At 41.7% G+C, this 24,348-nt stretch overlaps 5 protein-coding genes and 1 long non-coding RNA gene across 9 annotated transcripts; 4 read left to right on the plus strand and 2 right to left on the minus strand.

The window, feature by feature from the left end:
* The first annotated feature begins 740 nt into the window (after positions 1–740).
* LOC124208506 lies at positions 741–6,832 on the plus strand. Its single transcript, XM_046606260.1, has 8 exons — positions 741–3,378; positions 3,439–4,479; positions 4,539–4,855; positions 4,916–5,225; positions 5,286–5,453; positions 5,527–6,059; positions 6,157–6,335; positions 6,400–6,832. Exons 1-8 carry the CDS (start codon positions 1,111–1,113, stop codon positions 6,528–6,530), a joined length of 4,947 nt encoding a protein of 1,648 aa, XP_046462216.1. The 5' UTR covers positions 741–1,110; the 3' UTR covers positions 6,531–6,832.
* A 429-nt stretch (positions 6,833–7,261) lies between these two features.
* Positions 7,262–10,160, minus strand: LOC124208508 (protein FAM214A-like). Its single transcript, XM_046606265.1, has 7 exons — positions 9,825–10,160; positions 9,630–9,751; positions 9,249–9,480; positions 8,375–9,169; positions 8,117–8,310; positions 7,842–8,051; positions 7,262–7,762 (listed from the first exon to the last, which is right to left on the minus strand). Exons 1-7 carry the CDS (start codon positions 10,158–10,160, stop codon positions 7,597–7,599), a joined length of 2,055 nt encoding a protein of 684 aa, XP_046462221.1. The 3' UTR covers positions 7,262–7,596.
* Positions 10,161–13,168: 3,008 nt separating this feature from the next.
* On the plus strand, positions 13,169–15,648 carry LOC124208509 (TAF5-like RNA polymerase II p300/CBP-associated factor-associated factor 65 kDa subunit 5L). Its single transcript, XM_046606266.1, has 8 exons — positions 13,169–13,259; positions 13,349–13,557; positions 13,618–13,760; positions 13,824–14,033; positions 14,100–14,268; positions 14,344–14,952; positions 15,020–15,188; positions 15,246–15,648. Exons 2-8 carry the CDS (start codon positions 13,489–13,491, stop codon positions 15,545–15,547), a joined length of 1,671 nt encoding a protein of 556 aa, XP_046462222.1. The 5' UTR covers positions 13,169–13,259; positions 13,349–13,488; the 3' UTR covers positions 15,548–15,648.
* Positions 15,649–18,102, minus strand: LOC124208510 (transcription elongation factor B polypeptide 3-like). The gene is made up of 7 exons (XM_046606267.1): positions 17,966–18,102; positions 17,032–17,888; positions 16,866–16,960; positions 16,605–16,801; positions 16,385–16,534; positions 16,101–16,266; positions 15,649–16,033 (listed from the first exon to the last, which is right to left on the minus strand). Exons 1-7 carry the CDS (start codon positions 18,032–18,034, stop codon positions 15,957–15,959), a joined length of 1,611 nt encoding a protein of 536 aa, XP_046462223.1. The 5' UTR covers positions 18,035–18,102; the 3' UTR covers positions 15,649–15,956.
* A 234-nt stretch (positions 18,103–18,336) lies between these two features.
* Positions 18,337–20,725, plus strand: LOC124208514 (protein disulfide-isomerase A6 homolog). Its single transcript, XM_046606278.1, has 4 exons — positions 18,337–19,061; positions 19,132–19,337; positions 19,407–20,161; positions 20,242–20,725. The coding sequence occupies exons 1-4, from the start codon at positions 19,049–19,051 to the stop codon at positions 20,564–20,566; spliced, it is 1,299 nt and encodes a 432-aa protein (XP_046462234.1). The 5' UTR covers positions 18,337–19,048; the 3' UTR covers positions 20,567–20,725.
* Positions 20,726–21,183: 458 nt separating this feature from the next.
* On the plus strand, positions 21,184–23,997 carry LOC124208516. Of its 4 annotated transcripts, none has more exons than XR_006880483.1 (6): positions 21,184–21,468; positions 21,804–21,928; positions 22,292–22,553; positions 22,616–23,014; positions 23,074–23,189; positions 23,815–23,997. It is a non-coding gene; the product is annotated as an uncharacterized LOC124208516 (long non-coding RNA). The 4 variants fall into 4 exon arrangements; XR_006880482.1 differs by having other exon boundaries at positions 22,616–22,899; positions 22,960–23,189; XR_006880481.1 differs by having other exon boundaries at positions 22,616–23,189; positions 23,488–23,997.
* Positions 23,998–24,348: the final 351 nt, after the last annotated feature.

Genomic DNA, 24,348 nt, shown 5'->3' on the forward strand with positions numbered 1-24,348 from the left:
AGTGAGTAGGAAATAAAGAAGAAAAAAAAAGCTTTGTGTGACACACCACAAAACAATTCCCGTAGATGTATCGTCTCACTTATTTCACTTCGACGGCGATTCGTTCCAGACTCCAGTCCAGTTCCGCGGTTGCAGTTCTGTCGTATAATGGGTCAGTAAATGTCGTCATTACATTACTCTAGCTTTTGATGGCAGGGAAGGAAAAACAAATTTAATTTATGATTCACTCTATTGCAGTAACAGAGAGCAATCGACGAAGAGTACGTGAGAAAATAGCCATTGTTATAGGACAAACCAAAAAAACTCTTTCTCTTTTCTTCCTATCCTACTTTCTATTATCCTCCCATGATTCTCCTTTTTTCAAATTTGTAAGCCGATAACTCACAAGCCGATAACTAAGAAATGTATATCCAAGCGATTGAAAATTACGTGTAAATAAGAAATCATTGCAAGTCTTTCGAAAAGAAAATTCATATTTTATTTTTTGTCAATTTTTTGTAGTTTAGACGTTTGCCTCCAGGTGGATTTAAAAATGGCAACGACGCCATCTTTGAGTTAACATTCCAAATCAATGCAACTTAATTCGAATGAGTTCACAGAAATAACGAAGAATAAAAAATAATCCATCAAGAGAATTTTTTTAATAATTTAACGTGTATTTCAGTTTTATTTTTCATCAGGCAATCTCAAAGAAAGAAACCGACGCGATACGCAATTATTTCAGCTCCATCTGGCGGTTGATCGTCCTACCTTCGTATGTCCTCTATTCCCCATCCCCCACACAGTGAGACGGCAACGAGACGCCGAAGCTGAGTCGAATTATTCATACGAAAATCTGAGAAATTGCGTCTGTCTATCACCTGTGATCCAAATCTTGTACTAATAGCAATGACGATTCCCGACTTATTTTGAAAGTGTTAATTATAAATAAGGGACGTTTTGTTTCACATCAGTGAAAAGTTGTTTTCAGTTCATCATATTTGAAACTTGTCCAAGTTTTGTAGCAGTAAATGAATGAACCAACGTTAAAATTGATGTGACATTGACGTCCCCCGGTTCTGGCATCATGCGAAGTTGAATTATTCAATAAAAGTTGCTAGAATTTTCAATATGGAAGGAATTGTTGTTCCAGAACCCCAAGTTTTGGAAACCAATTCAGAGGTCGAAGTCAATCAGTTAGCTGATGTTGAGCAGTCTAACAATGTTCATTCTAGTGAAAGCTTGGTGCCAAATATTAGCAGTGATGTTGTGTCAACTGGGGATGTCAGTATGGCTGCCATGGCTGCAAGCCCTAGTGAAAATGTACTGAATGAAGACAAAGAAGATTGCAGTCAAGGTGCTGATTTAGAACAAGTTTCAAGCTCTACTGAATCATTCACTGGTCAATGCAGGGATGTCTTGCCATCTGTCAATCATCAAATGGTGGTAATTCCGAACATGGAACCGTATTTGGAAGATGGATCTCTAGATGGAACATCCAAAGAACTTCAAGATCCTACATCTACCAATGGAAATCTAGCGATGGAAGATAACTCCAATCCGGACCCCACTTCCAACCATGTTGATTCAGCAGATCCAGAAGTAACCCTTGTGCAAGAAAACAGGGAGGATAATCTGGAATCAAATTTGAATTCAGGTGCTTGCCAACACTCTGAAGAAGTTACAATAAACTCCGACAGCACTGAAACTGCTCTTAATAATGGGACAACACCTGATGATGAACAGGTGGCTAGCTGTAGCAATCAGCTGATTGAAAAGGCCACCCCTGCAATAAGTGATGATGCACCTGTCATAGCAGACACTGAAGAATATGGCATTGCATCAGTTCCATTAACTAGCGAAGATGTTGTGCCTGGAAACGACAGCGTTGGTTCAGAATTACAAACGGCTAACGTTGAACCTGGAATTGCCGAAGCTGAATCTGCCGAGCAATTCAACAGTATTGATGAAAGTGCAACAACCCATTTCACAGCAGGAGAAACGTATTCGGAAGGTGATGTCATTAACGAAGACCAAAGCCTCGTGACCTCACTGTCTCAAACAGAGATGACATCTCATTCCGAAGTATCCAACAGTGTTGCTGATTGCACAACAGAAGCAAACTGTAACGAGATGGAACACGGAGAAAATGCCCCAGAATCTGCATGTCAACTACTAGAAGTAAACGAAGGATTAGGAGAAGCTGCAGTCTTGGAAAGTGATTTCGCCGATTCTAGCACACTCGAAATTGAAGAACGGGAATTGGTCGCTACTGATGCAGAAGCATCCGAAATTCAACCGGAAGATTTGAATGGTATTCCTGATCCTGAAACAAGTGAATCATTCGCTGTAGTTGAGCCTGAACATTTGGAAAATGGAATTTGTGTCCCCGAAGTAGTAACCGTGGATTCCAGTGTTGATGATACGATTCAGGAGCATGTTGATCGTACACCATTGGAAGGCACGTCGAGTACGCTTGTATGTGGTAGCTATGAAAGCGAGTGCATCGAAGGAGGGAACGTCGAAGAGAATGTAGAAGCCAACCAGGCAGATAGTGGAGTCCCAGAAAGCGACTTTGTTGATGGCGGAGCTACAGAGAGTGACTTTGTTGATGGAGGAACCGCAGAAGGCGATTTTGTTGATGGCGGAACCACCGAAGGTGATTTTGTTGTTATTGGAGCTGTTGAATCCGAATTAGTGAATGAAGAAGCCATGGAAACTGACCAGATTCAAGCTGGAACTATAGAAAATGATGCACCAACTGTAGAAGCTGACCCAATCGACGAGCAAGTTGGTGAGCCTGATGAAAGCCAAGGTATTACCCTTGACAATCCCGTCGCAACTGAACAAGGCGAAGTTATTTATGGCGATCCCGTTGAAAGTGGAACGATCGAGGAAGAGTCTACTGAAGCACAATCCGTTGACACGCAATTAATGGAAGCACATCTCATTGGAGCTCAACCTGTTGAAGTTCGGCCAGGTGACGAAGGAGTCGATTCCAGTTACTATATGAATTCAGTCGACATTGAACAGCCGGATGGAGCTATCGTGGAAGGAGTGGAGGCTTCTGCAGACCTCGAGAATCCAACGTCTTCTCATCTGGAAACTAATTATGGAGACAATGAGGTGGAGAATTCTGAATTGATTAACATGGACACGAACATGTCGAACCCGACTGCTGTCTGCGAAGCTGATAGTTCGGCTGCAGGGATGGAAGAACCCGCCTACGAGACGCAGCAAATGGTTGACACGCAGAACGTTTACGTAGTGGAAGACGGTCGGTTGACTCTCAATTCTGTTCAGCCATCAAATTCCATCAATAATTATCACAACGCCGAGAATGCCATGTTGGTAGAGATGGCTCCTCTTTCTACCGATGGATCTTACGTCGATTCTCAGGTCTGTTTAATAATTTTTCGCTGCATGAATTGTTTAATAAAATATTTTGTTGATTCATAGGTGAGTTATGTCGACGCTGGGCAAGAAGGAATGATAACAGATGCACAGGCTGCTGAACTTTTAATGAGGGTTAGTGAACATAGACCCATGTCTCTACAGTCACTTCAGCAAGATTCTTCTTCATCTTCCGGCCCTTACGTCCAGGTGCAATTAGCACAGACCGTAGATGGTATTACCCATCTTGTAGAAGTTCCTGTTTCAGCCCTTGCCGGCTACGGTCTGTCTTCCACGTTAGTCTATTCGACGTCGGGAGGAGGTAGCTCTGGAAGTGGAGGTTCGGATATGAATACTTGGGTGCAAATGCATGAAAATGCTAATAACATGGAACAACATCATCTTCGCACGGAAAATAAGTTTTCAGATATTGTGTCTGCCTCGATAGAAGCCATCGGCTTCCCAGAATCTTCTACTCCCGGAGCCAACATCTTATCTCAAGCTGAGCAGATTTTAATTGCCTCTGAAAATGCCGCTCAAGAATCTGCGGCGGCAGCAGCTGCGTCTAGCAACTTCGAGTTTGATGAAAGCTCCAATTCTTCCATTACGTTAATCAACGATAAAGCCACTACTTCCTACCCCAGGCCAAAGCGAGAAAGCATTGAGTCACGAATTCATAAGCTGCTTCGAGGTGCCAATGCTCCAGCGTTAGAAGTTATTGAAGAACCTATGCAAATTCCAGGGAAAGCTTCACCTAGGAATGTAAAACTTGGCCCGGTACAATCTCCTAAGCCTGCTATTTCCTCTACTGCTTCATCACCGGCCACTGTGACATTGAGCTTGAGCCCAAATCAAATGAAAAAACCTGGACGATTGGTTACAGCTACCAATTCAATGGGTCGCACCGTGACTATTCCTACTGTTTTTACGGCCACAAATCAATCCGCAAATAAAGCACCAGCCTCGACATTGCCGCCTGGAAGTGTTGATTATTTTATGCCTCGGGGAGTGAGTAAACGCAAAGCACAAACTTTTAAAGCTTCCAAAATCAACGCATCGAATCCGAATTCCATCGACGTGGAACCCGCACCACCTGAAGAAACCCAGGTAAATTACTGAATGTTTTGTCAACCGATAAGTTCTAAACGAATTTTTTTGTGTGGTAGGTGAAATTGGCTATGGGAGTTGATATGCTGGACGAAGACGATTTGCACAAGGATGACGACGATTTTAACCGAGCTGTTCTGTTGCAAGCCCGGCAACGGCTGCAGTCGGAACAGGGAACGAATTATAATAAATTCAGTGGTCATTCTTCCTCTTCAGTCCACCTATCATTGCCGAGTGGGACGATTAAAGTAGACGAAGAAGATATGACTCCCGCCAAGCGAGTGAGGTTGTCGTTCCCTCCGGAAAAGTACGCCAATCTAGAGAGCGTCAGTTCCTCGTACATGGCTGATCTTCAAACTCCCAAACTAACCTACACGTAAAGTTGCCTATAATTGAATTCTTGAGAAAGGGGAAACTAATTTGAATGTTTTATTAGAATTCCTCGAACCCGGCAAGTTCGACCGAAAATAATTAAGGAAGCAGTTAGTATTGATAATTCGCCGAAGCCAGAGAAGGAGATAAGTGTGCGGCTTCCTTGGATGGAAGACGAAGAAGAATTAAAGCGGAAGCGCACGCCTCCACGTATCATCCGTCAAACGATAGCCGCTGAATCTAAGCCCAGGGAAGTTGATGTAACAACATTCGACATCGATCCAGACTCGGAACAGTCTGATCAAGTTATCGTTATCGGCTTGGATGAAACCGGCCAACAACCCTCAGAAGAGCAACTGACGGCCATTATTCAGGTACTTTGAAATAGTTTATTTTGTCTGGCCCCGTTTCTAACTTAATTAACTGTTTTACAGGCGGCTATGACAAAACGCGAAACTTTGGTTCCTGAAAGGCCAACCCCACCGCGGCCTTCGCCTGCTCCCGTCGCTAGTGTCAACACACCCAAATCCTATTCGATGAAGCGGAAAGCAGTAGATGACGAGAACGGTGTTGAAACAGAGGAAAATGGTGTCCGACTAAAGGTAAGCCATGTCGTTGTACGGGATTCCTTTTAGTGGATAACGACTAAAAAGTTGTTTTCGTCATTGAATGCAGGTTATTCGCACGTATGATCGAGGTCTTGGCACACCACGGAAGAGACCGCCTCGCTCAAAGAAACTTTCCACTTTTCTGGAAATCTTCGAGTTTGACGAAGACGAAGAAGAGGAAGAAGATGAAGAGGAAGTTGATGATCTGGAACGTTTCTCGCAAGCCCTAGTGGATGAAGAAAATGCTATTAGAGAGAAGGAGGGTCAGCCGAAGAAGCCAGTCGCTTCAGCATCGAAGAATGCAGCTGTTTCGACTGCGACATATTCTCGTGGCCGAGGTAGAGGACGTGGTCGTGCTTCTAGCCACGGTAGTGGATTGCGCCAAACTCCGGATGCGCCTGGTTCTATTGCTTCTCCAGCTGTCAGAGGTTCCCGATCACGGGGAAGGCCACCGCGTGGATCGAAAATATCCTTCCGTTCGAAAATAAAAGACGAGAATTCAGAAGATGATTACGTTGCCTACGAGGATGACGAGGACGACGATTACAAGCCCAGAGGACGTGGCCGTGGTCGGGGCCGAGGTCAAAGCCGTGGAAAAAGGTAATGAACAAATTCCAACTATTTACGGAACCGTAAACTTTCCGGGCGGAACAAGGCATTTAATTTTTAATTTGTTTTTTCCTCCACCAATTTTCAGGGGTCGGCCTCGATCGGTATCGAGGGAAGAGCCTGTCGTCGAAGCTCAGGAGGAGGATGAGGAGGAGGAAGAGGAAGACGAAGCGAGGATTCCGGGCATGCCTTCTAAACCTTGTCCTCAATGTGACGAACGATTTACTACTCGGGAGGGATTCTTGGACCATATTGTTGTTCATTCAAGTATAGTTTCTTGTTACCGGTTGACAAGTCGACCCTATTATTAATTCAATTTGTCACATTTTAGGTGCCAACTGTTTGATGGAAATGTGCGATTGGGTGAATCCCGCTTCGAAGGAGAAGACGGCGCGTTTGAAACGGGAACAGCTAAAGCAACACATGCTGAGCGTTCACTCTGAATCTATCCCGACAGCATAGCATCATAGCCGCTCGATAAAACAAGAGTGGTGTGTAATTGTACAAAATGAGCCAACTTTATTTAGTTTCTCATCCTTGCAAGCCATACCGCCTTTTTCCTGCTACTCTTTTAAGGGAGGTATTTCGTAATCTCTCGTCTGTGTAGCTATTTCTCTCCTTTCGTTTTCAGATTTTTTTATTATTATTTTTTTTTGGTGACATGGATAATTTTTTTTTCTTCTGACTTTTTCTTTTCTCATGAAGCGCAATCAATTTTATGAGATTGAAACAGTTACTACTAATACACACCCAAGTCAAATGAAGAATAGAGGCCAACTTCAATGTTCACGAATGGATCAAGTGTGGGATTAGGTAAGAATTCTACAGGTAATTACGAATCAGAATTTTTTTTAACAGTCTAGAGTGTGTATAGTCCAAGATTTACAATTTTTTTTTCTCTAAAAGTAAAATATCCCACACATTTCCGTAGATGGGGGGAGAATCCGAAAGAAAAGAAAGCGCAGAAAAGAAAGAAAAATCGGGGCGTGTCGCTTTAAAGTTGAACTAAAGAAGGAGACCGAAGAAAAATTGGACGCGATAGATTTGGGGGGGGGGGGGGGGGGGGGGGAAAGGGGAAGAGTGACTAGCCCGAATAGCTACATTGCGTTACTTTTTTTTCCACACTAGTTTCGATTTTCTACTCAAAGAGATAGAGACAGACATCCACCATAGAAAGACAAGAGAGAAGGGGGGAAGAGCAAAAAGGCTTTGTCTTCATTTCCGTAACGCCCTTCAATATTATTTGTATACGATAAAATTTTTCATTTTCTCTAAATATAGAATTCGTCTTGACGAGCGACTGAAAAAAGGTAATAATTACAACAACAGAGAAACAACGTGAAAGACAAGAAGTCCAGCTGTTAGCCAAAAGAAAAAAAAAGTGGGGGATTGGTCTCGCAGCCGCCCGAGACAAGATATCACAGCTGACCGAAACACACAAATATTTTTACTGAAATCTTTCCGCGACAATTCAATTTTTTCTTGTTTTGAGAAAGGGGACAGATTATATTTTCGAAGTAATTTCTTGTTAACGGCTGGAGAAGCGTGGGCTGGACGGGCCGCGTGTGAACGATTTCCATTCGTAAGAGCTTTCAGCAATATGTGCCGAGGCCGTGTCGACATCCGACTTGCGCAACACAATCATTCGAATGTCTGTGTGCAAGTGGATTCTACCGGACTTTGAACTGCGGAACCTGAGGTGAAAAGAAAGAAAAATATTCGTTGTCAGTAACCTCTGCGGGAAGCCGGTTGCGAATTGATAGTAGAAAGAACCTGAGATGAATGAGGTAGCGGAGCCATTTGGCAGAAACGGGAGAGGCGTCCGTTTCGTGTGATGGCATGTAAAAGGTCCGCTGGCGAAGAAATGTCTCTGAATTGGGAGGCATTTCAGTGAGGTCAAAGAGTATGACGAACATCTTTACAACCGTTCCTTGCGGGTTGAAGAGCGTCAGCTGCACAGTTCCCCTCCTAGGTACTTGGTATCTGCAGGTAATCATCAAATAATTTGCCTTAATCAATAACGACCGATTCTATTAATGATTTTATACCCTTTAGCGCCCAAATTCAAATGGGCTAGATATGGGGAGCCGGATTTATCTGATTCAAAACCGCCAATGTTGTAGAAGAAAACGCTGACTGGTAGCAATTCGTGTGATGGACAAAATGATCCACTGGCTCCCAGCTCAGCGCCGAATCCTTCCACCGTAGACATGGGTTCAAGCCGTCCGTTCAACAAACATTCCTGTGCAACCGTACCGTAGAAGAACAACACGTCGACAAGTGGCCAAGAAAATCATTTTTAATACCTCGAAGCTGCCCAGGAGAGGGGACGAGGACATGCGGAGTGGCGGCGAGCGTAGGAACTTGTTGAGCGGAAACCGTTGGCCGAGCAGTGGGGTTTTTTTGGAATCCGTTCCAGAGGTGCAGTTCGTTGTATGGAACAACAAAGAAGCAGCAGAATTAAGCGACCGCTGGAAACGCAGCTTGTCATCCGTAGTCGGAACGCTTTTTCCCGCTTGCTGCAGTGCCGGTGTCATTTCCGGTTCTTTCGATTCGGTTACGCTGAGTAATTTGTCGGTGAAACAATCTTTACGAGACCGCCGACTACGACCTCGCTCCGTCGGCCCCATTACTGGCTCACGATCCAATCCGCGCCTTCCACGCTCCAAATCGTGGCCCCAACGATCGCCGTGACCTGCCGGCAGTTTCAATTCGACCACGTCAGACTCGTCTTTTTCGCATTTGCAGTCGTGTTTGCCTATTCGGTTGCAATCAATACGCATCCGATCATCCACAAGTTTCTTGGCAACGCCACTAGAGGGTGGCGGCGGTTGTGCCCTGTGTGTCGTCGGATGAACAAGTTGCCTGACGGATTGTAACGAAGGCGAACTGGATCGCGATCGGGAACGCTGTAGGCGCTGTAAGCGTAACTGAGCTGGAGGCAGATCCAGGAGACCTTCCCCTAGACAACTGCTGCTGTCCTGCTTTTGTTGCAACTGTCGCTGGCCCACATCCGCATTCTGCTTGGGCGTGATAAAGCGACACTTGCCACAATGAACATGTGGAATTACATCCGTCCGAGGAAGCGAGCTGACGGAAACCTAAACCCACGAGAGAAAAATAATTATGGTTAATCCAAATTCCGAGTGAAAAACAAAAAAAGTAATGAGAGAATCGGACTTTGATTGCGTGTGTAGCAAGTCGTCCAACGTGTGCCAAAGGGAAGTGATGGTCGACTGGTTTCGATGCGAATTTCGAAGCGAAAGCCTGGCCGGGCATGGTAACTCGATAGAGCAGCTGCTGGGGTCGAGATCCGCTGCTCTTGTTCAACCAGGCACTCAGCTGCGAAAAATGGAGAAAAGAGCGGACAGCCTGGACCAAACAGATGCCAGCAATACTGGCTTCTCCATCCCTGGATAAATAAATAATACGGAAAGAAAACAAATGGTTACACGTGCAAAAACTCCCCAGCAAACAAGTCGATGACGCCGGTGATTTCTACTTTACCGTCGTCATCACAAGAGTGTCGTGACTTGACTAAAAGAAAAACCAGGAGCATACTTTTTGGGCGAGCACGTAACAGTCCAACGTTCCAGGAGGAGAAAGTCTGGATGGGGCGTGCAGGTTACTTCAACTTGTTTGGCTCGCTGCGAACCGTGACTGCATTCGGGCCCCACCAAAACCTACAAGGTCAGAGTTGTTGTTTTTCTTTCTTTCTGTCGTTTATTTTAGATCGAGTTTCTACTAGTCGTATACCTCAACGCAGAGCGGCACTCCGTTCTTTCCCAACAGGCAAGCGTGTTTGCGAAGGGACTGGAATCTCTGACAGTGGAGCTTGTCGGGCGAGCAGACATGCTGTCCAGGTCGGCTCCCATTATTGCTGTGATGAATGTTGTTGTTATTATGGTTGTTGCTACTACTACTACTACTAATTTGGGCATGGCTGAAATAAGGGGGACAGTGCGGTCCCTCTCCGTAGCCGCGCCCGCTGTCACCACGGCCTGGCACACGGGCCTCTAATATGAGCGTGCCCAGGTCGCAAAAGACATCCAGCGGGTCCGGCTCGTTCTCTTCAGCTAGCCTTGCATGCATTCTCGTATTCCCGGCGAAACTTCTCTCCCAACTCTCTCGATCAATTTTCTTTCCACCAAAAAAACAGAAAAAGGAAAACAAAAGTCTCTGTGTCTAATCCGCAATCACTACTCGGTTGGACAATTCACACGATCGACTGGCCGATGGATTGATGTTGAAAGCAGCCGCAGTCGAGTCGAGACCGATCGCGCTATCGTCAAGTTTGGACGACAACGAAAACCTTTGAAAACAAATAACCGGGTTGCCGAATTCCATACATGACCAGTCCACCTGTAAACGAAACCAAGCCGTTATTAAGTACGTGAATTGCAACACATCGTCCCTACAGACACATTTAAAAGAATCATTTTGGGGCCAGACTACGTGTTGGTTTTTCGCATCATCATTTTTTTGCTACCATCAAAAAGTAGATAACCGTAAATGGGCAAAAGGCAATGACCTCCGTTTGTTTGATTTTTTGTTAGAAATGGCGCAGTTGGCTTACTGCAAAGCGGAGAAAATAATTTATTCGTTCAATTGTTGTGGGATTTTACGGATGAAAAAGCTCGGGTATCAAGAGTCTTCCGCCCAACAATAATAACAACGTAGGGAAGTTTTCTGGGCAACAGCCCAAGTTTTTTTCTTTTTTTTGTTGACGTCACGTTAACTAGCTTTTTTGTTTGCTCATGCACGACCGCAGTAGAATAATGGCGTTCAACTCGGCCGTAATCGCAGAAATAGGAGACGAGGAAAAAAAACATCCTGTTAAAATATGCCAATTCCTATGAATTAAATTGTCGACAGAACAGATTTTTTTGTTTTGGTGTTGGTAAATGTCAAATAGGCAACAAGATCAGTCCGGATATCGCTTATAATTGGATGGAGATGAAACGACCGCTAGGTGGCATTGATTGAATAAAAAGAAAAACGACGCCCATGGACGCTGCTCCAGTGACGTAACTCTCTCCCCCGCTCTACCCATTATCCTCAATAAATCCATCTTTTTTTTTGTTCTGCTTCAGGTTGGAAGGAAAGTCGCAGCTGTTATCTTTGACCGAGCGGAAACCAGCACCATTTCTTATTCGTGCCGACAACCAAATAGAAAGGGAGAGAGAACGAGAGAGACAAACCTAATTTCTCTCTATACTTTTTGGCACAAAGTAATCATTCGTTCTCCCTCCTTCTTCTTCTTCTTCAATTCCTTCCTTTCTCTCCACCGTTCAAGGCTTTTATCATCCTTTGCTTGCTAGCACCAAATTCGTCGGTCGACTATTTTCGGTTCGTCCTCGGTGTCTCTCTCTTTTTTTCCTTTTTTAAAAGGCCCACGTCCCGGGGTTCGTGTACGATCTTTGGCCCCTCTACACCCAGATCCCCAGTTTCTAGGGAGAGCGGCTAAATTGTGGGATTGCGTTGACTGAAGCAGTTGTTGGCAAACACTAGGCCTCCTTTCCCTTGGTGAAGTTGAACGAACCTGATGCCAACAACTCGCGTGATTACGTTGCGCGTCTATTCGGTTTTTGTTTTCCCAATTCCACAGCTGTGGGTAGCTCCGCCTCTTTTGGAATCCAAAAGGTGAAAAGGCGGAGTTTGGAGACGATCGTCGTCGCTCTGCTACTGATTACCTCACCCAATCCCGAGGCCAAAACAGAAACGAGTCGAGCTTCGTCAACAGAAAAATGAAAACAAAAATACGGCGTGAGTCCCACGTGAACAGAATCTTATCAACCTAGTCGATAGCAATGACCAAAAACATTTTCTAATAGCCTTTTAATTACTGAGTAGCCCTTCACGTTCACGGGAATCTGTTTAAAAAAGAATATCGGGGTAGATAGGAACGGACTTAATAATGCAAAACTATGGGTTTGTCGCTTCTGCAAAAACTTTCTCTTTACTTCAACTTTCGATTAAATCGACTCACCGTGAGTTCTTAACTATTAATGCTCGATTGTTCGGAGGGGAAAAAAACAAGGTGTCAGTCTCTTAATAACGGTAAGTTGGTCGCCTTAGCAACTGCAGCCCTTGTATCCGGGATTGATAATAGGGCCATTGATTTTCTTTCTCTCTTCTACCCTTCGTTTTTTTTTTAATTTTATTTTAGGAGGCAACAAACAGTAGAGAAGCAGCAGGAAACGAACATACAATAGCTTAAAGCTGCTGATGTCCTCGACTGTTTGGTTTGAGGGCCTCGACGATGAAGCAAGAGATCAGCAGTTTGGGTCCACAACGGCTCGGGGCAAAATAACTGGCCCTGTGCATGTGCGGCACGGGGGCTGAAGAGAAACAAAGACGAGAGGGGCAGCAACAGCGGATCAGCTGATGCGCACCTCGTCATCGTTTAAAGGGAACATTTTTCTGGGGGAGGTCTCACCCATGTGCCAGCTGCCAAAACCAGTTCTTTGTTACTGCGGGGGTCGTTTAAAAAAAAAACACCACGTATTCAAATTTAAAAAACATGAAATATCAGTGATATTCCGAGTGGGTATTTTCCTGCGGTATCGATTCCTATTTTTATCAGTTGCTGTGTGAAAAAAAGGGGGTTTGTTGTGCATTTGCTGCGGGATAAACAGTTGCGCACCAGGGTCTTTGTCACTCGATGAAAAGTCAATACTTAAAAAACTGGGACACATTATTTTAAAGGGAAAAACAGGTCACTTTCAGATGATTCTTGTTCGACGTTGCTGTGCTTTTACGCACTTTCATGGGTTAAAGAAATACGATTTCCCAACTCCCAAGGTTATACTACTCCCGATAGTCCCCATAGCTCGAGCAGGTTCTCACTTTAAACACAACAACTCAAAAGTAGAAGAATATCAACAGAAACTAAAGCGAATCTTCCTCTGAAAAATATACTAACATATATTCAATCGTGCTCTTCAAGCTCACGCAATCCACAATCAATAAGAAAGTTTGGAATCGACTTAAACTAGGAGAAATGTATACAAAGGACTCTTACTGTGCTCTCCGTTCACGACTGCAACTCACTCTCTCTACTATGTTCCGTGTCTAGAATCGCACTGACCTGTTTCTATGAGCAGACGATAGGGCTCCCTACCTTCTCCCTCCAATCGATTTGCGATCGTTTTAACTTTTACAAGAAAATTCTCCAACTGACTTTATTATGTAATACTATAATATATTTACGTAAATACTAATCATTTGCTGTTTTCTACGGTGGATGATTCTTGAAATGTTTCATTCTTTAATATTAGATTGCCAAATGGCAGCTTTGCCTGGAGTTGTCATGGAAACCCAAACCTAGAGTTGTTTTGGTTGACTGTAGATTCAGAAGTGAGCTCCCGGTGCCCTAAAGAACTTAATGACTTAAAACGTTCATATTTTTTTAGAAAACATGAAAACCTCCAAACATGATGGAATTATAACTGCTGCCGGGATACACCTTTCCAGGCGAAATTTCACTGTAAATTGATTCATTCTGTAATCATACTTTTCCTTTATGATTTTACTATTTGCTACACAGGACTCAGATTTTCTCAAAAAGAACAAATTGAAATTGAAACAGAGCACTGAACAGTTCGAGAATTCAGCAACATGGCCTCAAAGGATAATTTCAGTTCAAAATTTCAACCTAACTGAGCAGGAAGCTGAGCTTCAGTTTTTAAAGTAATGAGATTCAGTTTTTTTTTCTTGCTAAAGATTCATAGAATTCGATGGTGCCTGTTACAGGTTGAAAGCATGGGTGGAATCACTGGATGATAACATCAAAATCGAATTGGATGAAATTCTCTTTCCTGCATTTATTTCCTTGTACAGAAGAATGAATGTTAGCGGTAACATGATTGGGGCTAGAGGATTTTATACTCGAAACCAGTCTAACTTTTTAAAAGTGCCTGAACTAAGAAAAATGGCTGAAAAATTTTGTTCTGAAAACAATAGGTAGGTAGCCTACAATATGATGCAATGTTTTCTGTCATAAAATTTTGTTATTCTTTTTCTTGACAGCCATTTCATTCTGGAACTGTCAAGTGAATCCTTTGAAGTGTTGCATAGTTACATTGGGAGCAATGATCACCCGCTATTGCAACAGCTACTCAACACCACCCTGGAGGTAAACATCATCAAATCGAAAATTGATACCAGCAGTGCTAATCAAGCAAATCCAAAAACCATTGTGAGTCATTTTCAGCTACAAACTATTGAAAACAAAAATGTGTGACTGACATTTATTTTCATACTACAAAAATAGGTTGACTCGTCTAATATGGAAGAAGTGCACGGTTTGTTGGCCGCCATATCTCGATTGAAAGAAGTTCCTCCGACTGCTCCTTTGCTTAAATTGTACTCTATCGACACGGGGCAAAGAAAAATGAGTGCAGCTTCGGCATCACCTTGTGAAAACTATCTCTCTTGTGGATTTCAAGATTCCTCCGTTGCTATCTGGGATGTTAAGAAACTTCGGTCACCCTCCAAATCTGATCTCACTCGATTAGACCTCTCGGAAGCCTGCGCCATCAGCATTTATCACCCAGCAACTTCTGCACCGCTTCGGACAGAATCGGACTCTTCTGTCTCAGTTTGCTTGGGGCATTCCGGTCCAGTCTATGCCACACAGTTTACCCCTACTAATAGCCACGTGCTAAGTTGTAGTGACGATACAACTCTAAGGCTTTGGGAGATCTCTTCCATGGAAAATGTGTTTGTTTACCGAGGACACACTTACCCTGTATGGGACGTGAACATATCTCAAAATGGACAATTTTTCGCTTCTGCATCGCAAGATCGAACAGCCAAAATCTGGATGTTTGATCGTACATACCCTTTACGAATTCTAGCCGGTCATACTGCCGATGTTGACGTAAAACAAAACTTTTTCCCCAATTACAAGTTATCCATGTAAAACTAATTTTTTAACCTTTTCATAGTGTGTGACCTTCCATCCAAATGGGTTGTATTTGGCCACGGGCTCAGCTGATAGTTGTGTTCGTATGTGGAATGTTGCTGAAGGAAAAACTGTTCGAATCTTAGTTGGCCATTGCGGCACAGTATTATCCGTTGCTTTCAGCCCTTGTGGAACGTTGTTGGCATCAGCTGGTAATTATAATGATATCGTTATTTCGTAGTTATATCTTAAATAGCATTTTTGTTTAGGTGAAGACCATCGTGTGATAGTTTGGGATGTTGCAGCTGGGCGTATTCTTCATGATTATAATGGCCATCAATATGTCGTTCACGGATTGGTTTGGATTTCCGAACATGTTCTCTGTTCTTACAGTGCAGATGGTAACATTCGCGTGTGGAATGTCGCACATCCGTCCACGTCCAGTTTGACACCAGCGTCACAACTACAACAGCAAGAGTTAGCTTCTTACCAGGTTGCGTCACCCGCGAAAATTGTCCATCTTGGTCGAGGTAACCGGGATAGTTTGGTCTGCATCGCCGCCTCCGATTAAAGACTTGTAAATATTCCTTTATTTTCCGACTTTTGGGTGTCTTTTTTAAAAAAATTGAAATTAATCGAACACAGTATATTGGATTAAAAGCTTGAATTCGATCCGATGAAAAGTTCATGTATTTCTTTATGTCTTGCTACAGTAAAGCACCCTATACCTTGATAATTAGAGGGAGTGGTGGGTGGCTATAAAATCTCTTCGACGCTCGGTTAATTTTTACACGCGCACGCACAATTGAAAGAAGACAAAAGGGGTATCCTCAAACATGTATAACACAGTCACATGACAGTTTTGTTTTTCGACTCGAGCAAAATGATGAAATCTGTACCAAGTCGTTCACACCAACTTCTTTGAATAATAATCAGTTCTGGCATTTGAAAATTCTGCTTCAAAGAATCTAAAAAATGACTTATCGACGATAACGATTTTTCAAGGCTTTGAGAGTCTTCTGCATTAAGGGTGCTACCTTTGGTTTCTTGGCCGCAGCTAAAAGTGAACACAATATGTTATATTAATTTGCAAATAATGTTATGAACTTGTTATTAAATCTTACATGCAGTAGACGAACTAGAAGATCGCGGAGCAGACCCACCCATTTTGACTACTTCGGCCACGGCAGTGCTTCCGTTTCCAGCATGATTAGCTGAGGCTTCAAATGGACGAGCTCCAGACTTTGCGTTCGTCATGCTGGCCAGCACAGCAGATGCACCTTGCTTAACCTTTACATATTTCAACGTGATTAATTAGGCCCTCGGAGGAAACGGATATCAAGACTTACAACGTACAACAAAACGTAAGAGAACTGAAAAGTACAAATTTAGGGGAAAATTGGAGTACCTGTCCTGGTTTGCCTACACCTCGCGGTGCTTTAGCCACACTCTCAACGTATGCCAACTTGGTGGTGCGCTGTGGTGTAGCTTTTGCCATAGATTGTTTGTGACTTGATGTGAGACTCTTTAATCGTGCTTCACGTTCCTCGTGACATCTCTATCGAGTCACGAAATTTAGAAATAGTGAATTTAGAAAAATACGAGGAATAGGTAGGTAAGGAACGGACCAGGTACAAGTCTCGCCAAGTTTCCATTTCTTCTCGAACAGCTTTCCTATATTCCTTTTGACAAAGAACCTTCCACAGCTCGTCCGTGTCCTCCAATAAATAGGGGTTGTGGTGTTCCAGTAAATACAACTGATGAGAATTGGCTCTCTCAAGTACGGGACGAATAAGTTCATACGGCACTCCTAGGTAATCGAGAGCTGAAGAAAAAGGATAAAAGGTATTTAGTCAAAGAAAATAACAGTCATATTTTATTATACTTACAATCCACATTTGATTGCAAAAACCTGATGCAGCTGTCAAACAACGTTGGTACAAACGCAAGACCACTAGAACGATTTCCTGAGAAAACTTTCGTTCTAAACAGATGGGAAAAAATTGTTTTGCTTGAAAAGAAACGAGTCAAAAGAAATTTAAAAATTTAACATACCTGTTTCCTTTTTGAGAAAAGCTCAAAGCCGTGGTTAATGCTTCCTCCGAAGATTTTGCCTTATCTTTCATTGACGGGAGAGGGTCAGCAGCAAATTTCAGTGGCAGGGGCTTATAGTGAGGAGAAATTTCAAGGTCTGCAGGTCGAAGAATATCGAAAGACTTTGGTGGTGGCAGAACAGGTTTCGAAATTACTGAGGATTCAGGGGCAGGTGATGGTAAAAATGAAAACTTCTTCTCTTCTCTTTTCTTTTCTCCACTGTGTTTTTCCTTATCTTTGCTCTTTTTCTTCTTACTGATGGTCTTGATGCTACCTAAGGCATCTGCAAAACTTTGTGTGGGTGCTTCATCACCATCTTCCTCATCAGCTGTGCTATTGGAATCTTCCTGAGAGTGACGTCTTTTTCTTGATGATTTGGATTTTGATGATTCCCCATCTTTAACATCCTTCCGTTTTTCAGACCCCTTGCTTGACTTGGAAGCATGCTTTTCTGGTGATTTTTCTTTAGATGAACTACTTTTGCTTTTTGATGTAGACACAGACTCTTCTTTACATTTGTCCTTGAGTGAATCTTTCTTTTTAGAATCTTTGTCCTTTTTACGATGAGTTGGTGAGCTTGAGTTATCACTAGTTGTTTCTAATTGATGATGGCTGACGTCTTCTTCTTGTTGATCAGAGTCACTTTTGTCTTCTGCCGCAACCATCTCTTTCCATTTGTTGACCAGAGATCGTGCCTCCTCTCCAACAGCTCCATCTGCTTTTCTCATGCCATTGATTGTCCGTCCTATACCAGTTGCTTGGAGATGTTCAACTCCAATTGGAAGTTTTGTCAATTTATTTAAACAATGGAGCAATACCTAAAAGATTAAGATTCATGTGTTTTTTTTAGCAAGATGAGATAATTTTTTATAACTGAAACAGTTCATTAACTCACTTTAGAATCAGATCCATATTTCAGAATCTTTCTCTGGTAATGAAGGATCTCCTCATTGGTGGATGACATAGTAGTTGTGTAGTTGGTTAGTACGCAATAAGTAATCACAACTAGATTTCCGCCTCGCAAAAGGCTAATTCGTTATGGTTCCTAAAGTTATATGGATTATGTCAACATAAGGAAGTTAATTTCCGTGTTGACTACTTTTTCATTTAAAGATAAAGAAATCAAACTGACGTGATAAAGAGGTCGGACGAAGAGAAAGAAAAGTGCCAGAAACAAGAATATTATCGATGTTCACCGTTATTGGTCTTACTGCTTAGCAGCGACCTTTGGTTTTCCGGCTCAAAAGTACGTGTCATCTAGCGGCCGTAACAGGACTTACGTCGATTTTTTAAAACAAGTTGATGAAACCCAATTGCGCAATGTCAACGTGCATGATTTTAGTTTGTTATCACAAAATAAAAAAGAAATTTTAGGTAATCATCATGGAATTGCAAATAAAATATAACGATCCCATTTTACTTAAAATAGGGTTCATGTCTATGTCGTTCGCAGAGGTCCTTTGCAAATGACGATTTTCAAGTTCATGTAGTACTAAATCATTTATAGCTGCCAAATATAATTTTAAGCGATCAAATTTGAGATACGAAATCCGCAAAGGGTGCGTTCAAGGGTTCACTTTCGTCGCACTAAGTTAAGAGAGAAGATAAAATTTGATTAGAAAAATGAACAGTACGGATTTTTTTTAACCTAAATGGTGCACAAATCAGTATTAAAAAGTACAAAACCCGATTGTTTCACCCTCAATAATATGATGCAATTTACAGCATTGGGTATTTGTTATGACGTGGTGTACCATGGGGTTTGAAACCAAATTCAAGCAGACCGCCCTTTTTCTCTCGTCCAATGGTATCCCACCGCGTAGTGAGTATAGATGTGTCAAAAATCCATTGCTTCTTAGACTGGCCAGAATGATGCTTTGATCACACATTCACATTTGACCGGCAGTTTAGTTTTGCTTTCTTTCTCGTCCTGTTAAGGTTTTATATTTGAACTGGAGATTGATACACAACTTCAGTCATGATTAAAATAGGTAAATAATAATATTCACAAGTCCAATTTCTAAAATGAAACTTAACTAACATAAAATTTTCTCCAACCAGCCTTCTACTGCTTTATCGCTTGTTTTGTGAGCTTGACTCACGCATTATATCCTTCCAGTTCGGACGTAATTGAACTCACACCAAGCAACTTTAATAAACTTGTTATCAACAGTGATGAAGTGTGGGTTGTGGAATTCTATGCACCATGGTGCGGTCATTGTAAATCATTAGTACCTGAGTACACAAAAGCTGCATCAGCGTTAAAGGTATGGAAAATAATGCATATCAGGTATTATCAGGATCTTTTATTGATTAATTATTGCTCTTCTCTGTAGGGTGTTGTCAAAGTTGGATCGGTTAATGCTGATGAGCACAAATCACTAGGTGGTCAGTATGGTGTTCGTGGCTTTCCTACAATTAAAATCTTCGGAAGCAACAAGAACAAACCAGATGACTTCAATGGCCAGAGGGCAGCTCAAAGTATTGTGGAAGCAGCTTTAAAGGCTGCCAAAGACAAGGTTGAGGGGCAAATGGGTGGTGGAAAAAAGAAATCTTCCAGCTCTAGCAAAGATGATGTAATTGAACTTACTGATGATAACTTTGATAAACTAGTCCTGAAATCAGATGACATCTGGCTGGTTGAGTTTTATGCTCCTTGGTGTGGCCATTGCAAAAATTTGGCTCCCCATTGGGCTCAAGCAGCAAGTGAACTAAAAGGGAAGGTTAAACTGGGTGCTCTCGACGCAACCATCCACACATCAAAGGCCAGTCAATATGGCATCCAGGGTTTCCCTACAATTAAGTATTTCCCTGCTGGCCCCAAAACTTCCTCTTCGGCTGAAGAATACGACGGTGGCCGAACAGCAGGAGACATCGTCACCTGGGCTTCCAACAAAGCTGCGGAAAATATTCCTGCTCCAGAAATCAAACAACTGACTGGCGAAGATGTGATGAAATCAAACTGTGTAGATCATCCGCTTTGCGTTGTCGCAATTCTGCCAAATATCTTAGACTGTCAATCAGAATGTCGTAATGGTTATTTGAAAACATTGGCAGCTCTTGGAGACAAGTACAAGAAGAAAATGTGGGGGTAAGCATGAAGTCCTACTAATGTTAAAATGTGTTTTCGTGTATTTTTACGTCAGTTTAACAATCCCTTTTAATTAACAGGTGGATCTGGTCTGAAGCTGGGGCACAGCCTGAAGTAGAGGATGCTTTAGGTTTAGGTGGTTTCGGCTACCCCGCCATGTCTGTGTTCAGCCCCAAAAAACTTAAATATTCTGTCCTTCGTGGATCGTTTGGAAATGATGGTATCAACGAGTATCTGCGAGATCTATCTTATGGACGAGGATCCACTTTCCCAGTCAAGGGAGCCACCATTCCTGCTGTTCAATCCATCACACCATGGGATGGAAAAGATGGACAACTTGAAATTGAAGAGGAAATTGATTTGTCTGATGTAGACCTAGATGATTTAAGTAAAGATGAGCTGTGAAACCCTTCGTTCGGCTATGAAGCATTTTGATCGAATTCTTGTTCGGGGGTTTTCCCGACGTGTTGTGAAGACGCGTGTTGATCCTGAACATTATTATGTTTGTCGTATTTCATTTTTCATTCTCAAAATAAAACTGTCATACCTTGACATTTTATAGTTGCTTGTTGTGTTTGCGTTAAGTCGATAATTAGTTTTTAGTAGATTACTAAATATATAATTTTGAATTGTTTTGCGATCAACAGATTTGTATTGATGCTATTAGTCAGAGTTTAATCGTTATAGCGAATTCGTATTCGAGTTTCCAACCAAATATAGGATACATTTCAAAGGCCGCTTTTTAAATACAAAAAAAACAAAACAGTTTTGAGCTCTTAAAACAAGTTTTTAAATCGAAATATTTTATATTTGGGCGACGTTGCAACTACAAATAGCAGACGAATTATTATGATTTTCAATTTTCAGTGCGATCTGCGAAAACAGAATGCTGCGATCGAAACTTTTTTCGCGAGTCGCAATCAAATTGTTACTTTGTACGTTTCCTTTTTCTAACGCTAGAAGACTTCATCAGTCAGTTTCAGCTACTTTGCACATCTCTGTATAAATAATTCCACCAACAAAGCTCACTTGTTAATTTTTCGATAATTGCTTTATTTATCTACTTAATCTATTTCACGGAGATGACGAATATTGGTTTATCTTCCGTCTTGAGTGTCTGACTTTTATAGTGTCCATGGATGATAATAAGGGCTGTCACTAGGTGGCCAAATATTTCAGTGTGTTTAGGGATTGAACTATTTAGCTCTAGTGTGTAGAGGGATGAAAGGGGGCGCACTTAAGGTTGGGACGACATTCCCGCATCGCATTCCGTCCGTTTTATTCAACCGTGACGCTGGCAGATATTGGTAAGTACTATGGTTTGAGTACTTCTTTTCTGAAATTTATCAAGAAAGGTAATTCCTGCGTGAATTTTTTAAGATTCTAAGATGAAAATATTTTGTGTGGTAAATCTACGGGCTTCATGTTCTTTAATTTATCCTTGGTCATGTTGCCATGTGATTTGCTGTACATTTTCCTAAAACGTCTCTTGTTGCATGTTGCACGTTTCGTCACATGTAGAATAACTAAACAAAAGTACAAGTAAAAGTGCTGATTAGCTCAAAAATTCTAAGACTGTTTCTGAATTGAAATTCCTTGATTGGTTTCTGGTTGTAATTGAGTTTTATTTTTCAATGAGCAGCCTTATGGAGTTTGAGCTTCTTCATGTGTTGCGTGCACGTTATCACCTACTCGTCACGAAGATGTGTCTTAAAGTGTTCTACCATATTGAAAGACAAATGAGAAGCAAAGAGGAAATCAGGAAAGGTAAAAAGTTACTTTTGAGCTGAATCATGTAACATTTTATTCTTGATTGTTGGTAGATAGGTGACATTATTTATTGCTTCCATGACAGCTTTTCTGAAAATTTGTCAGTTTGAACCGATCAGTGGGTTAGCATTTTGCTTGAATTAATTTATGGTTTGTAACACACATTCTTTGTTTAGAATTTACTCGAGATTGACATTATATTTTTTATAGAGATAAATGTGACAAATGCTTGTTTTTACATAAGAAAGTTTTTGTGAAAAATCTTTATCAGCTAATAAGAGAGATTTAGACTTTTTATGGAAACAGATTTATTAAAATCTGGAAATGTTCTTGGTTTATTTAAGTCCTTTTGGTTTGTAGGATTTCTTGGTCAGTTTGGTGTTTGAGCTGTTAATGGTGTTGTCTGGTGTGGATCTTGCAGTCATTTTCCATCTGAGAGATTCCCTGAAATGGAACTCGTGCAAACTTGCAGTTGGACATCATACTTCTACGTCTTATGGTTGTGTTGATGTAGTGTTGCACTAATGTGCAAGAGTCGATGCAGTCTGATGAATATCGAAAATTATTATTTCGGCTGCATTTTGTCGATCTGTCGTCTCTTGCTACCTGTACGCACGCTGAGGTAATGCTTGAATAGTTAAATTTAATTATCAACTTGAAACTAAATTTCTTTTCTCGTTTCAGTTCAATCGTTCGCCACCACTCTTCAGACTAGATCCATCGGTGAAACGGAGGAGAGGCTGCTGAGATTCAAGACTGATAAATCATTTAGATTAAGACAAATTACAAAAGCATATCTATTCTCCCTGTTCCCTAAGTAAATAGTGTGTCAGCTGTTAGTTACTCGTGTGAAAACTAGGAGTGTTCTTATCGAAAGGAAAGTTGCAGAGTCTTTTTCGCATAAAATGGCGGTGACCATTGGGGAATTTTTTTTGTATCTCGTGCAGAAACACTTCAGAGCTAGTAAAGTAATTTTGTTGATAAGTTTCCCTGCAATAATGCAACAGGTTTTATTAGTTGATGTTTAGGTCAGAGACAGAGATCCCTTTGCTTAACTGTTGCAGAAATTGAGAACATAACAAAGTCTGAGCTTCATGTATGCCTTATATGGCTGCCGTATCATTAATATGGTTTTGTTGCAGTCAGTTGGTGAAAGGTGTGATCGGGCGTCAAGTTGAGCTGCAGCTGTTGCATGCAGTTTATCAAGTTGGTGTTATCTGAATTCTGAAGTGTCACTGCAGGAAGACTTCTTGAATTGGTAATTATATTAATATTATTGGTTGTATTGGCAAGTCTTCTGTTTTTTTTTTGTTTTTTTAAATGTTGTATTCAACTGACAAGTCTAAATTTATGTGATGTCGAAAATTACGAATCAAACTAGAAAAAAATTTCTCAATTAGTATTACCAAGTTTTTACAACATTGGAAGTAGTTTTACAGAATTATTTCCTGGTATCATTTTTTATTATTAATTTTAAATGAAGTAAATTTTATCATTGGTATCCTTTTTCACATTTCAAAATGTTAGTGGTTCATTAATGTTCTTTTGCTGTGTAGGAGTTGTGGTTGGTATGATGTTATGGTGTTGCTGTTTGGTGTAAAGTGGTTTTGCAGCCCCTTTCCAGTCGAGAGATGCTCTGAAATGTAGCTTGTGCAGACTTGCAGTTTAACATCACACTTAAATGTGTCATTTGCCTATGTTGGTGTTCATACAGTATATGCTGTGTTGAAAAGTTGGGTTAAATAGTCAATGTTGCCTGATGGCTGTCGGTCTTGTGTTATCGGCTGCATTTCGTCGATATGTCGTCTCTTGCTACCTGTACCGGCTTTGAGTGATGTTTCGTTCAGTTATTGACTATTAATTAAATCTATTCTTTTTTTCAGTTGAATCGTTTGCTGCCGTTCCATGGACTTGATCCATTGGTAACACTGACTGAGGAGAATTTGCTGAAATTCAAGACTCGTCAATAAATTATGTAGATGCTGTAGATAAATTACAAGTACATATCTGGGCTCCGTTCTTCAGTGGCCCAGTTTCCCTAAATAACCACTAAGGCACTAACCAACGCCCGCCGATGGCCACTCACTCGCTGCCACAACCAGGAGGAAAGGAGATGTCTGGTCGAACGGGGACTTGCGAGGCGCATGATTCGATGAAATCTGTTGGAGGGTCATGAGTCTAAGCCGGAAGCCTACTAATATGATGATGCATTGCTTTCATAATAACTGCTTCTTCGCTCTTTTTCCGGTTTCTCTTAACCACAGCCGGGTAATCCTCCCTGGTAGAGTCAGTCGGGCAGTGTCTCCCCCTGCTTGACTGGCTGCAGTTTTTACCGGACGGTTTGTTTAATAAATAAAACAAGTATAAAAAACCATATAATGTTTTCATTTTATAAATTGTTATTAATTAATTAAATA

This window comes from Daphnia pulex, chromosome 12 (genome assembly GCF_021134715.1).
Source record: "Daphnia pulex isolate KAP4 chromosome 12, ASM2113471v1".
Lineage (NCBI taxonomy): Eukaryota > Metazoa > Arthropoda > Branchiopoda > Diplostraca > Daphniidae > Daphnia > Daphnia pulex.

Bases quoted from the DNA above. Each gene is read 5' to 3' on its own strand.
- LOC124208514 (XM_046606278.1), top strand. The intron at 19,338-19,406 runs GTATGGAAAATA...TCTTCTCTGTAG, and splicing joins AAGCTGCATCAGCGTTAAAG to GGTGTTGTCAAAGTTGGATC. The intron at 20,162-20,241 runs GTAAGCATGAAG...TTTAATTAACAG, and splicing joins TACAAGAAGAAAATGTGGGG to GTGGATCTGGTCTGAAGCTG.
- LOC124208509 (XM_046606266.1), top strand. From the start codon at position 13,489: ATGAAAACCTCCAAACATGATGGAATTATAACTGCTGCCGGGATACAC. The intron at 13,761-13,823 runs GTAATGAGATTC...TGCCTGTTACAG, and splicing joins GCTGAGCTTCAGTTTTTAAA to GTTGAAAGCATGGGTGGAAT. The intron at 14,953-15,019 runs GTAAAACAAAAC...ACCTTTTCATAG, and splicing joins GTCATACTGCCGATGTTGAC to TGTGTGACCTTCCATCCAAA.
- LOC124208508 (XM_046606265.1), bottom strand. From the start codon at position 10,160: ATGCATGCAAGGCTAGCTGAAGAGAACGAGCCGGACCCGCTGGATGTC. The intron at 9,481-9,629 runs GTATGCTCCTGG...TTATTTATCCAG, and splicing joins GTTACGTGCTCGCCCAAAAA to GGATGGAGAAGCCAGTATTG. The intron at 8,311-8,374 runs GTATTAAAAATG...ACGGTTGCACAG, and splicing joins CTCTCCTGGGCAGCTTCGAG to GAATGTTTGTTGAACGGACG.
- LOC124208506 (XM_046606260.1), top strand. From the start codon at position 1,111: ATGGAAGGAATTGTTGTTCCAGAACCCCAAGTTTTGGAAACCAATTCA. The intron at 4,480-4,538 runs GTAAATTACTGA...TTTGTGTGGTAG, and splicing joins CACCACCTGAAGAAACCCAG to GTGAAATTGGCTATGGGAGT. The intron at 6,336-6,399 runs GTATAGTTTCTT...GTCACATTTTAG, and splicing joins CCATATTGTTGTTCATTCAA to GTGCCAACTGTTTGATGGAA.
- LOC124208510 (XM_046606267.1), bottom strand. From the start codon at position 18,034: ATGTCATCCACCAATGAGGAGATCCTTCATTACCAGAGAAAGATTCTG. The intron at 16,802-16,865 runs GTAAGTATAATA...CTTTTTCTTCAG, and splicing joins TTTGCAATCAAATGTGGATT to CTCTCGATTACCTAGGAGTG. The intron at 16,267-16,384 runs GTACTCCAATTT...AAATATGTAAAG, and splicing joins GTGTAGGCAAACCAGGACAG to GTTAAGCAAGGTGCATCTGC.